We start from the raw sequence: 12479 nt of genomic DNA, 5'->3' as shown, positions 1-12479 counted from the left end.
AGATGACAATGCCAACATTTATTAGACTTAGAGCTGTCCAACTTTTTTTTTTCCCAAATCGTTATTCATTTTTACATCTTATAACAAGTGTACAATATTATATCAAATAAATCAAACAGATCACTTGAAAATCGATACTATTATCCTCATAAACATAAATATAAATCCCTCCCCCACCCTCCCTTTCCAGAAATAATATAAATCAAGCATATTATACATATATTATATTCAAAAATACTGAAAAAACCAATAGTATAACTATATATCTCCCCCCATTCCATTACTATAATATACTTTTTATGCAAAAGGTGTCTAATCATTACAATATGCTATCAATGGCCCCCAAATCTTTTTAAAGTTATTATAGTTCCCTTTTTGTATGGCAATTATTCTTTCCATTTTATATATATGGCACAACGAATTCCACCAGAAGGTGTAATTAAGTCTGGTGTAATCTTTCCAATTGCTGGTGATATGCTGAATGGCAACTCCTGTCATTATTAATAAAAGTTTATTATTTGATGAAATTTGACTTTTTATTCTCATAGATGTTCCAAATAGAATTGTATCATACGAAGGGCTACATGATTTTCTAATAGACAATTTATTTGAGACCAAATTGATTTCCAAAAGGTCATAATACAGGGAGAGTAAAAAAATTAAGTGATCCAATGTCCCCGCTTCCAGATTACAATGCCAGCATCTATTAGACTTAGAGCTATCCAACTTTTGTAATTTAACTGGGGTCCAAATGCTCTATGTAACAAAAAGAACCAAGTTTGTCTCATAGATGCAGACACTGTACATCTCATTCTACAAGACCAAATTCGTGGCCATTGAGAAGCAGAAATTTGATGCTTAATCCAACTTTTTTTTAAGTATGTGGTTTGTGCGTGCAGATACAAAATCACTCCTGAGCTTGACTCACAGTAAGTCACTTTAAGCTGTGGGAAACTCACACTAGCACTTACTGGATCTTAGAAAGAGCATTTTACTCAATCTTACCTTCTTCAGGGCACTCAGCAGTGAGGGAGCGATAGATTCCATGTAGTACGAGTGAAATGCTACTCCCGCACTCCGCACGTCCTTAGCAAAGACGCCTTCTCTTTTCAGTTTGCTTACAAACTCACTCACTGCATCCTAGCAGGCAGGACAAAAGTTTGCTTCAGATTATTGTGACTCTGCATCTGAATCCCTCGCAGAGATTTCTCACGACTCTCTCCCAGGGCTCATTTCTTTACAGACTCTACTATTACAGGCCAAATATATACAGTACACTTCTTTGGACGTTAGTAGACAACTACAGAACCCTCTCATCTCTCTAAATCCCTGCCATGGATGTGCCAGCCTGCAGAGTCCCTTCTGATTTTCTCTCAGACAGAAGCAGCCTCTTGGTTTGAGACTTAAAACTACTTCCTCCATCTGACTTTTTGGTTACGTTTCTTTGCTTACCTTGGGCCCTGAAATGGTGACTGTATCCTCTGAATTGTGACATGCAGGAACAACTCCCTGAGGACACTGAACTTTACATTCCTCCCATGTCAAACCTGCAGAAAATACACATGGCAAAACTCATGAGGAGAACTGAAGTCTTAAAGGTGGTTAATAAATCCTATCAATAAAACATCCAAGCTCTTACCCACAGCAGCCATGCCTCCAGGGGGCAGCTGGGCCTCTTTGATGCACCGACCTCTCCAGTACGCAGCAAGAATGGCTTCCTCATGACTCAAGGAATTGTCTGCGTAACCACAAGCGAGTTCTCCAACAGAGTGGCCAAGAATGCCATCTGGCTCCAGATTCATAGCTTTCAAGATATCAATTTGAGCAATCTTAAAAAGCCAACATGAGAGAAAAGTTTAACAGATTTAGAGGGGCATTTGCGATATGATGTCTAAATCCAAGTAAATGTCCAAAACTCCAGTAGGGAAAATGACCATTTTCAAAACAGAAAAACATCTATCTTTATTTTTTCGACAATGGCCACCTCTTAGACCTCAGTATGTCTATCTTGAACCATTTATGAAACCACACAAAAGCCAGCCATTGGGACGTAGGAGTGGCGAGCATTCTTAGCAGACTAGTCACACGGCCATCCCAGCAGACCTTATTGATTTCTCTTCTTTTGAAAATTCAACAATTACGACTTCAAAATAAATGTTCTATTTTGCTCCAGTTTGATTTATCTGCAGCGTTCAATGTAGTAGATCATGACATTTTACTCCATTTACTTTCAGATATAGGTCTTTATCAGGTTGTTCTGGATTGGTTATCCAAATTTTTACTGTCTCGCTCTTACTCAGTTAATATTGATGGCAATATCTCCAATTCCTGGCGGCCTCCTTGTAGGGTTCCCCAGGGCTCTCCGCTTTCTCTAATTCTATTTAATCTCTATATGACCACACTGAATACCTTTAAGTTGTCAACTTGGGAAATGCTGTTCACCTATGCAGATGATATTTTTATACTGATTGAGATTGATTCGGATACTACCAATTTAGTTTTTAAAGTAAATCATTGCATTTCCAAACTTCAAGCCTGGGCTATGTTTGTCCAGATGAAGCTTAATACAACTAAAACTAAACTTCTGTGGTTAGGCCCGAAACTGGACTGCCTTCCTCCTACTGTAGCTCTGGAATCTGGGGCCTCTTTGCAGATTGAGTTATCTTCTAAGATATTGGGAGTCCTTTTTGATTCCTCTCTTACCTTCAAGGATCAAATAAACTACTTCGTCAAGAAATGCTTTTTTAGTTTACAAATATTGAGGAAGGTTAGACATCTTTTTCATCATCGATACTTCTCTGTTCTGGTCCAATCAATCATATTATCCCGACTAGATTATTGCAATTCTATTTACTTTAGCATCACAAAGAACTGTCTCCAAAGATTACAATTAATCCAGAATACCGCCGCGAAGTTGATTTTTAGAAAAAGTAAATTTGACCATGTGACCCCTTTGCTCCTGAGTCTTCATTGGCTCCCGGTTTATCTTAGAATTCAATTCAAATGTGCCTGCATCTCTTTCAAAATTTATAAGGTATTTTTATTCCCCTCATTCCCTTATTATGGAACGTTTACAGATTCTCCTATGCAAGAGGCATCCAACAATTCAAACTCTCCCTTCCTTCCAGAAAAGGAATTAAAGTCAATCTTTGGTTTTTAAACTTTTGCAACTATGGAATGAACTCCCCTTAACTTTGAGGAGCCCCAGTCCTTTCCAATCTTTTTGTAAATTTCCAAAAACTTTTCTATCATTTTGAAAATTAATTCTCTTTTGAAACTTCTATTCTTATTTCTTTCAGTTCTTAATTAATTGTTGTAAACCGAGTCGAGCATCCTTAGGTTGATGACCCGGTATATAAAGTTAAGCTTTAGTTTAGTTTAGTGAGCCCTCCAAAGGTCATCTTTAAAATCCAGTGCAGTACTGATATCCAAACAAAGATAGTATATGGGAGATGCACAAGAAATCTGACCTATCAAAGCACAATAAATGTTTGCATGAGAGGAAAAGGATCTCAGGAACCTGCTTGATTTTCTGGCATGAACCTTTAACCAAGACTTATGACGTTCCACATTTCTTAATTGTTTATTTATCATTTAAAAAAAAAATTATCAAGCATTATATCTTGTACAGTAAGATGTAATCCTTAACATAAATAATAAGAAGAAAACATATAACATATTCTCTTACACTTAAGCAATCTATAGTCCCCAATTATTGGATCCAAGACTTTCAAAGAGTGACATTACCAATTAAAAAGGGGGGGAAAAATAACCAATAATAAGCAAGACAAAGTGGCTGAAGTGGAGGGAGTTTTCTAATCATGAGTCAGTTATTATTCCAGTTGTTCCTTCTTTCTCAAGACGTTTCAAAGCCACAAAATTTGTTAGGTGCATTGGTTCAAAGAAAACATATTTATCTAAACCATGAAGAACAATACATTTGTAGGGAAATCTAAGAAAAAACTTTCCCCTCACTGAAATTACTCCTGGTTTTAATAACAAGAACTGCCTTCTCCGTTTTTGAGTCTCTTTGATAACGTCTAGAAAAATCTGTACTTTTTGTCCCAGGAACTCTTTAGTTCTATTTTTAAAGAACATCTTCATAATCCAATTCTTATCTGGTGCTAAAGCAACAGTAGCTAACAATGTTGTTGGTGTGACCAAATCCTTTGTAGAAGATTCCAATAAAATGGAAATATCCATTTGTGGTTCCTGCTGTTTTTGGTTACCCAATTGCTGTTCCATTTTTTTTAACAGGCAAATAATATACTTGGGAAAAAGGCGGAATTAGTTCCTCGGACACTGAGAAAACTTCCAAAAAGTATTTCTTTAACATTTCCCTGGGTGTCATAGATAAAACCCTAGGAAAATTTAGAAATCTTAAATTATTGGCTCGCTGGCCATTTTCAATCATTTCTAGCTTCCGTCTAATCTTCACACAATCTTTAACCACTATTTCTTGTACCTGTTTAGCCTCAGTTATTTCAAGTTCATTTTTTTCCAACTTTGTTTTAATTAAGGTCATATCCACTTGTATTTTATTTAATTCTTGTTCTTGTTTGCATATCTTCTTTTCCATTTCTCTAATTTGTGGAGTCAAAGTGTTTCCCGGTTTTATTACTAAATCCCAAAGAGACTCCATAGTGATTTCAGTGGGTTTTTTTAACCACAGAGGACCCATTCTCACCTTCCAAAGATGTAGTTTGTTTGTCTTGTTTTTCCTCTCTCTTCTCCGATGTTCCCAGCGCTTCTGTATCTCTTCCAAGACTCAAAAAGTCTTGGGGGATATCTGTCTCCAGACTCACCGATGAAAGAGCCTCCCAGATAGCAGACCCTATCTCTTCGGACAGGCCTGGTTCCCGTGGTGAGCTGGTGCGCTGTGGCTGAGGAGGAGTGTCTCTTGCATCAGGGCTGAGCGTGACCTCCAGCCCAGGGATCCCTTTAGTGACGTCACTCTGCGTCGCCGGTTCCAACGGGCAATTCCCTGATGCCGTTGACTCCCTCTGAAGCAGGTTCAACATTTGCTCGATAGTAATCGTTGGGGGATTTTCAGGGCGCCGCGAGGCTCCTGCAGCACTTCTCCCCCTCCTTTTCGGCATGAAGAACACTCGTTCAGTCAAACTGAAGAAACTAAGAAGGTAATTTCAATCTTTCCCGAGCATCTGAGGAACGCTTCCAGAATTCAGCCACTCGCGGCCATCTTGGATCAGGTCTTTATCTCAATAAGCGATCCACGTTTCTATCATCGATCCTGAAAAACCTCTCACTCCTATTCTTTTTTTATTTAATTATTTTAAATTCATGCAAACTCTAAAACTTCATGCTTGAACAAGTGTAACATGCTCAATGAAACCACCATTGGGGATACAACTGATAGAGAAAGTGCTATGACTGACTGTTAAAACATTGCAGAATCCCAAGAGAACCCTTGAGAAAGCCGATAGTATGGCAAAACGGGTCCCGCCAGGCCAGGGCTGCCTGCAACCACTAAGAGAAGCGTGGTCTGTTTCATTGAGCATGCTGCACTTGTTCAAGCATGAAGTTTTAAAGTTTGAATGAATTAAAAAAAATTAAATAAAAAAAAGAATAGGAATGAGAGGTTTTTCAGGATCGATGATAAAAACGTGGAACTAGAGAATGACACAGGGAAAAAATTTGTCCCCATCAACGCCCTGTCCCCGCGATCACCATCCCTGTCACTGCCCCACCACCATGACCACTATCCCCGTGACTACTATCCCCGCAGCATCCATACAAGCTTCAAAACTGCAATATTTAGCTTATTCCTTTCTTATAAATCAAAGTTCTGGCTGCTGAACTAGAGAAAGAGATGTTCAGCTGGCAGGGCTTTGTTTATAAATTTTTATCAACACAACTAATATACTACTTTATCCTAAAGCAAAAAATAAATAAATATAAATTTTTTTTCTACCTTTGTTGTCTGGTTTCTGCTTTCCTCATCTTCTTATTCAATTCCTTCCATCCACTGTCTGTCTTCTCTCTGCGTCTTCCATTTGCTCTGTTACTGTGCCTCTCCCTTCACATCCCCCCCCAATTGGTCTGGCATCCATCTTCTTCCCTCCGTACCCCCATAGTCTGGCATCTCTGTCTTCTTCCCTTCCAACATCTTCTCCCCACTCTCTGTTCCCCATTTCCCTTCAGCGTCTTCTCCCGATTCTCTGTTCCCCATTTCCCTTCAGCGTCTTCTCCCCATTCTCTGTTCCCCATTTCCTTTCAGCGTCTTCTCCCCATTCTCTGTTCCCCATTTCCCTTCAGCGTCTTCTCCCCATTCTCTGTTCCCCATTTCCCTTCAGCGTCTGTTCCACTCCACCCCCCTTCAGCATCTGTTCCTTTCTTTTCCACCACCACCCTGCCCTCTCGCCACCTCACCGCCCTTCAGCACCCCTCGCATGGCCCGAGAATCTCCCTCCCCCTTACCTTCGCAGCGCGTTTTCAGAATAACTTGCTCAAGCCAGCTGAGCCTGCCTGCAGTCGCGTGCGTCTGTGGGCGGAAGCTTCTCCTCTGACGCAACTTCCGGCTTGGCCGGCTTGAGCAAGTTACTTTGGAAACTAACGTGCCGCGAAGGTAAGGGGGAGGGGGGAGATAGATTCGGCCGGTAGGTAGGAAGGAGGGAAGGGACCGCGTGCATTCTTTCCCTTAACTGCGAGGACAAGGCCATTCACCGCTCCACAGCCACCGTGTCTTGGTTAAAGCTTCTGAACTCCTTTTCCTCTCATGCAAACATTTATTGTGCTTTGATAGGTGGGATTTCTTCTACACTTTGTGTGGATCCCTCCAAAGGTCACCCACAACCTACTGTACCCAACTGTACATCTCTCCAATAGTTTCAAGTTTATTAAAAGTTTGTTGTACATGCAATGTCAAGTACTTCAATGCGTATGACAATTTAAAATTGGGAGACAAAAATAAAACAATTTTATACAAATAAATGTACAGTGTATACATACAAATAATTATTGATAGGAAGGGATTCAATCTGTTATTTATTGTAGGGTATGAGTTGATGTGTTTATGTGAATGAATTGATGCAAGATCAGACAATTCTTTCCCCCTCTTTTACGAAGGCGTGCTAATGGACGCATTAGCGTTTAGTGTGCCTTAGTGAAAGGACCCCTTTATGTGAATATGATCGGCAGCGTGGGTAGATAGATGAAGGATTGTTTTGAATTATTTTGTATGCCTAGATTTTTAGGTGATATAAACATTTTTAAAATAAAAATATTATTAACCAGTCACAGTTGCTTTTGCTCTCAGAAAAGGTAAGATTTCTACCTGTATAGCTGCCAGTCCAACAAACGCATGAACTGTATCCTCAAAGGTATTGTCATCGGCATTCAAGAGCAGATCGGACACCTTCAGTCCAGTGTCCTTCAAAGCCTGGTCTGAGCGAAAGATGGACTGCTTGAAGAGCATCAGTTGCATTAGTCGGTGTCCCATGCCTTTCCACTGGGTCCCCATACCTATGGATGAGAATATGGCAATCAGAGATTCTAGCACTTAGGGGCTGACGTTCAAGACCACCCAATGGTGAGTGTTTGAAAAACAAGAGAAGCTACAAAAATATATCAATTCAATAAATCAATTGAGGAAGGGATGGTGATTAAGAGGTTAAGAATACAGAGATATTATGCTACTAGCCATATAACTGATTTATACAGATAGGTCAGTTGCAAATCCACAGAAAGATATGCCAATAACTTTCCTGTATAATTTAAGTGGCATCAGAAGAATAGGTAACCCAAGGGGCTGGACTTGGGCACCTGTATTAAACTGCTAGTGCTACAGAAAAAAGACAGATGAGTGTGAAGGAGATTTCTAAAGGGTGATGTAAAGCTACAGAAGGACCCATCTCCAATAACTGTAACAGGGAGCAAAGAATCACAAATTGAATTGATTATTACCTGAGCAGATATACCAAAGGGGTCTCCCAGAAGACTGAATGTGTTCAATCTCCTTCACGTCGCTCTCACCGCCTACCAGTGTGTAGCCTCTATATGGCAAGGCTGAGGTCGGGATCCCAGAGATATCATTCAGCATGCTTATAAATGCAGTGTCCTGGCCAACTTTCTGGCTCTGCTCCAGTAGAGTTTCCACAGCTTCCTGAGTCCTACCACAGATTTGCACCAATCGTGGAAAACTGAGACAGTCAGAAGAGACAGGCTTTTTTTCATTTGGTCTCAAAATGACATGGACGTTAGATCCTCCAAAGCCAAAAGAATTAATAGCAACAATGCCACCTCTCACTGGTACTGGCTGAGTGACCACTTTCAAACGCCCATCCTGTAAGGCAGGTATATCAGGGTTTGGTGTGTGGTAGTGAATGTTGGGGGCCCACAGTCCTTTCTCCAGACTAAGAACCACCTGGAAGACACATATGAACACTTCAACATCTCTGCTGACTTTATGGAACAAAGAAGTTTATGTCATTCTCTTAGGCTTCTGCGGCTGGTGTCCGGGTCTCGCCGAGTCTGGATAGGTTCTACTTGAAGAAAGCCACAGCATGATGGCTGAAATATCGGTTCCACTTACCCAGAAGCAGTGAGACCCAGACAATAGGATCAGTTTATGTAGGTTTCACTGTCTCAAGTCCTTAAGATATCAAGCCAATATGCTCCATCAATATTACCTCCTATCTAGTGATTGGAAGACTGTGAAGTATTTTTTTTTTTTTTAATTAATGTTCAAAAATTGAATTTAGTATTTGTATTTCTTCATTTATACCCTGCCTTTCCCAAGGCGGGTCACAGTGAAGTACATACACAAACAGAATCACATACAATACAACAAATCGAACAGCATAAAACATAATGGTGATAATATAAAGCCTCCTCAAATGACAAAGAGGCTACCAGCGCCTCACATCCAAAAACTATCAATCAAGTTCCATATTTCGTCTTACAGAAGAGGTGTTTCTTCAACATTTTCTTAAAACTACTTATCTCAGAGGGTATGAACTTGAACATGACAGGAATAGGGGTGGAACGTCCATGTGCACGCTAAAATTCTCTTTCAAGTCCACAGAGTGTGGCAGCTCTAGCAGGCTATCTTTACGGATACTCATCTGAATTCCCTTAATGTCAAAAGGCAGCTCAATAGATTGTGAATTCCACAGACAAGTCTTTGGGTTGCTTTTACTGAGGTGTGTTAACAATTCCTTTTTATTCCTATTGGCTTCTTAGCATTTAGTGTGTGTTCATTGTTCGTGCACTTTAGTCAAAGGAGACCTTTGCTTTTTAATATCCTCAACCCTCCTCCTATACTGGCTCCACTGACTGGGATCCTACAGGTTAACTCAGCTGCCCAGGAGAAGACTGTATTCTGTTTGCAAATGCAAATAAAGCTTATGTTGTCCGCTGATGCAGAGTTGCTTCCTAGGGAAAGTGGGATCATCAGCATCAAAGTTGACCTTTCCCTGACACCAGCCAACCTGTGTGCTTACGTTTATTTAAAAACTTAACTTTTCTAGACCAAAGCGGATTACAATATAAAATCCATCAAACCAGATAAGAAAAGGAACTCCATAAAACTAACAGGACAGACCTAAGACACGTAAGCCAAGCAAGTCTAAAAAAAAAAGGAGACTCCCTAGAGGACACTGCTATCTCCCTCAACAAAGCTTTAAGAGGAGCATTAAAAAAAAAAAAAAAAAAAGTCCATTTCACAGCCAGAATCAAACAGGAAACATCTAGACTTCCTGTTCAAGTATGACTATGAGGCAACATCCAAAATAAATAGCCATTATCCAGCTGTTGAATGTCCAAAAACCAGGAACGTGAACATCTGTCTGGGGTCATAAGAGCCGAGACCTCAGATCATCATCAGAATTCTGTAGGTGTTTTATGTTAGCTGCGCAGCTGGTGGGAAGGACAGATGGCTGGGTGGGTGGGTGGGAGGGGGGGGGGAGGGAAGTGATATTTGAAAGCTGTTCTACCATTATTGCATCATTGTTGTGTCTATACAATGTTCAAAACTGTTTTGTGGTTTCATTTCAAATTCTAAAATAAACAGATTGAGATCTATGGCATCATTTTCAAAACAATAGCCACACAGACATCCCTGTAGAACAGATGTAGAGAATGACATGGGGACAAATTTGTCCTCGTCCCCGCGAGTTCTGTCCCTTTCCCATTCCTGCAAGCTCTGCCGTAACCTCACAAGCCTCGAACACTTATGATTTTAAAGTATTCAAGGCTTGTGCAGAAGAGGATAGAGTTTGCAGGAATGGGGCAGGGACAGGGACAGAATATTGAGATCGCACGGGGACAAGGACATATTTGTGCATATGTCATTCTCAATGGTCAGTGCAAGGAGTTGTAAAACAAGGAACACTGATTCAAACCCCACTCTGACTCTTCCAGGAACCTGAGTGCACACCACTTCAATATCCTTCAGGCTTGCAGGTGTCCTAGATCTTTTGGTACAGCTGAAGGAAGACTTGAACTTGGTTCCTTTGGCTCACACTCCACTGCACTAACCACCAAGCTACTCTTCCGAATGGCCATAACCCCTGTAGTTGACATAGAGCCTGGTTTCCCTTTCAGGGGTGTGGGAAGGGGATTACGGAGGGATCATGCCTTAATCTCTCCAGTAGTCAGTTGCTCAATTAGAGCAACGTTTTGTAACTTGGACATGACTGAAACAGGTCTAGACATGGGTGTTTCTTCTCTTCAAAATTCCCTGTTGCATGGCGTACTTTAGGGCATTCCCTAGTCCTGCACAAAACATGCCCCCCTTGCTATTTGGACAAACTGCAGCGTGGAATGTCAAAATGCTGACTTTCTAAAATCAGGATTTGGATAGTTTTTTAAGATGCTCATCTGCTTTGAAATGAGCACCTAAATCTCATATAATTGGTAGTGCCAGACTTCCCCATGGAAGTCGGCTGTCCTGAAAGGCTCTCCACCTGAAATTAACAAATTCCAGAGAAAAAGCCATACTAGGCAGCGCTGAGTTTCCTGTAGAGGACTTCAGTTTGCGTCTGTTGGACTCCACGGCCTCCGTGCCCCTGAGCTTAGGACGACCACTATTCTTGGGCCTAGAAAGGAAAATTGCCCCAATCAAAGGTCTTCCCGCCTGTTCTTTGGCTTTAGAGGGCAGCCACTCCCATCCCACTTCAAAGTTCTCCAAAAGCTCCAAATCACCTCATTTTGCCTCAAAACTGGCAGGGCTGAAGTCCTCAGGCTCCTTTGACCCTAATTCATGTTAGGTTGGCGCTGGATGGGCGCATGAAGTGCATCCATGCACCATATGCCACACAGCAGGCTTAAGGGCTATTGTTATGGTGTACAGTTGGGTCCAGGCTCACCAAACACTATAAGGGGATTACGGTGGGTCTTTTTATGTGACATTCACTGTGGTGTTCCCAAAGATGCCCCACTGCTCTCCTGAGATGTCTGTGTGGCCAGTCTACTAAAACTGCTGACCCCCTCCCCCCTACATCCCAATGGCTTGTTTACTGCAGGTTTCTTTAGGGTGTTGCGGTGCACAGTTACCTTAGCCAATGCAGAAAGTCCAGAGGCAGGTTCTGGATGTCCCATGTTTGATTTAGTGGACCCTATCAACAATGTCTCTCGGTCTGATTTACAAAAAACATTGACGATTCCGTTCACTTCCTGGGGATCTCCAACCTACCAGAAAGAGAAAGCAGAATGTGTCATTTCCAAAGAGGGGGGATTCAGCTCAGTGTGCCACGGATATAATGAATGTACAAGAGCATTTGCTTCACCTAAACTTGGGAATCAGAAATACCATTTAAATCAATACATTTCATATCACATGCCAGTACAATCTTTGTTTCAATTCATTTCCAAAGAGACAGAATGAGGTGAGATGCAGAGGGGACTTTAATAACAGTATAGTATAGTATAGTATAGTTTCTATGCTTCCAAGCAGACTTCCTAGGACATCAAGCCGCATTGTGGTATAAATTATTATCTGGATATTTGAATAAAAAACCAAAAAGTGGTCTAAGAGACTTTTGGAGCATTGACATTAAGCACCAAATTACTGCATCTCAATGGCCACGAATTTGGTCTTGGAGAATGAGATGTACAGTGTCAGCATCTATGAGACAAACATGGTTATTTTTGTTACATAGAGTATTTTGGACCCCTGTACGTTTGCAAAAATTAGATAGTTCTAAGTCCAATAGATGCTTGCATTGTAATCTGGAACCTGGGACATTAGATCATTTACTTTATTATTGTCCCCATATTAAAATTTTTTGGAATGCTATTTGGCCTCAAATTAATACATTGTTGGAAAATCATGTAGCACTCTCATATGATACCGTATTATTTGGAATGATGATGAGGAAAAAAAGTCAAATTTCACGAGAGAATAACAAGCTTTTATTACTCATGACAGGGGTTGCCATTCAGCATATAACCAACAACTGGAATTAGAGGTAAGTTACAAAATTAATCAGGGACCACTGTTCAGGCACTAGGCCTGATGG

General features: G+C 40.8%; 1 protein-coding gene across 1 annotated transcript in view; it reads right to left on the bottom strand.

Moving 5' to 3' along the window:
• FASN (fatty acid synthase) overlaps positions 1–12479 on the bottom strand; it is a 217557-nt gene that overhangs the window by 129209 nt on the left and 75869 nt on the right. The window contains exons 8-13 of the mRNA XM_033960321.1: positions 11515–11649; positions 7924–8383; positions 7295–7482; positions 1640–1829; positions 1453–1547; positions 1006–1140 (exon numbers count right to left, since the gene is read on the bottom strand). Of these exons, the coding sequence (XP_033816212.1) occupies positions 1006–1140; positions 1453–1547; positions 1640–1829; positions 7295–7482; positions 7924–8383; positions 11515–11649 (1203 nt within the window). The remainder of the gene's footprint in view (positions 1–1005; positions 1141–1452; positions 1548–1639; positions 1830–7294; positions 7483–7923; positions 8384–11514; positions 11650–12479) is intronic.

This window comes from Geotrypetes seraphini, chromosome 10 (genome assembly GCF_902459505.1).
Source record: "Geotrypetes seraphini chromosome 10, aGeoSer1.1, whole genome shotgun sequence".
In the NCBI taxonomy this organism is placed as follows: domain Eukaryota; kingdom Metazoa; phylum Chordata; class Amphibia; order Gymnophiona; family Dermophiidae; genus Geotrypetes; species Geotrypetes seraphini.
The sequence above is the reverse complement of the archived record's forward strand: the minus strand, read 5'-3'. Positions and strand labels throughout refer to the sequence as shown.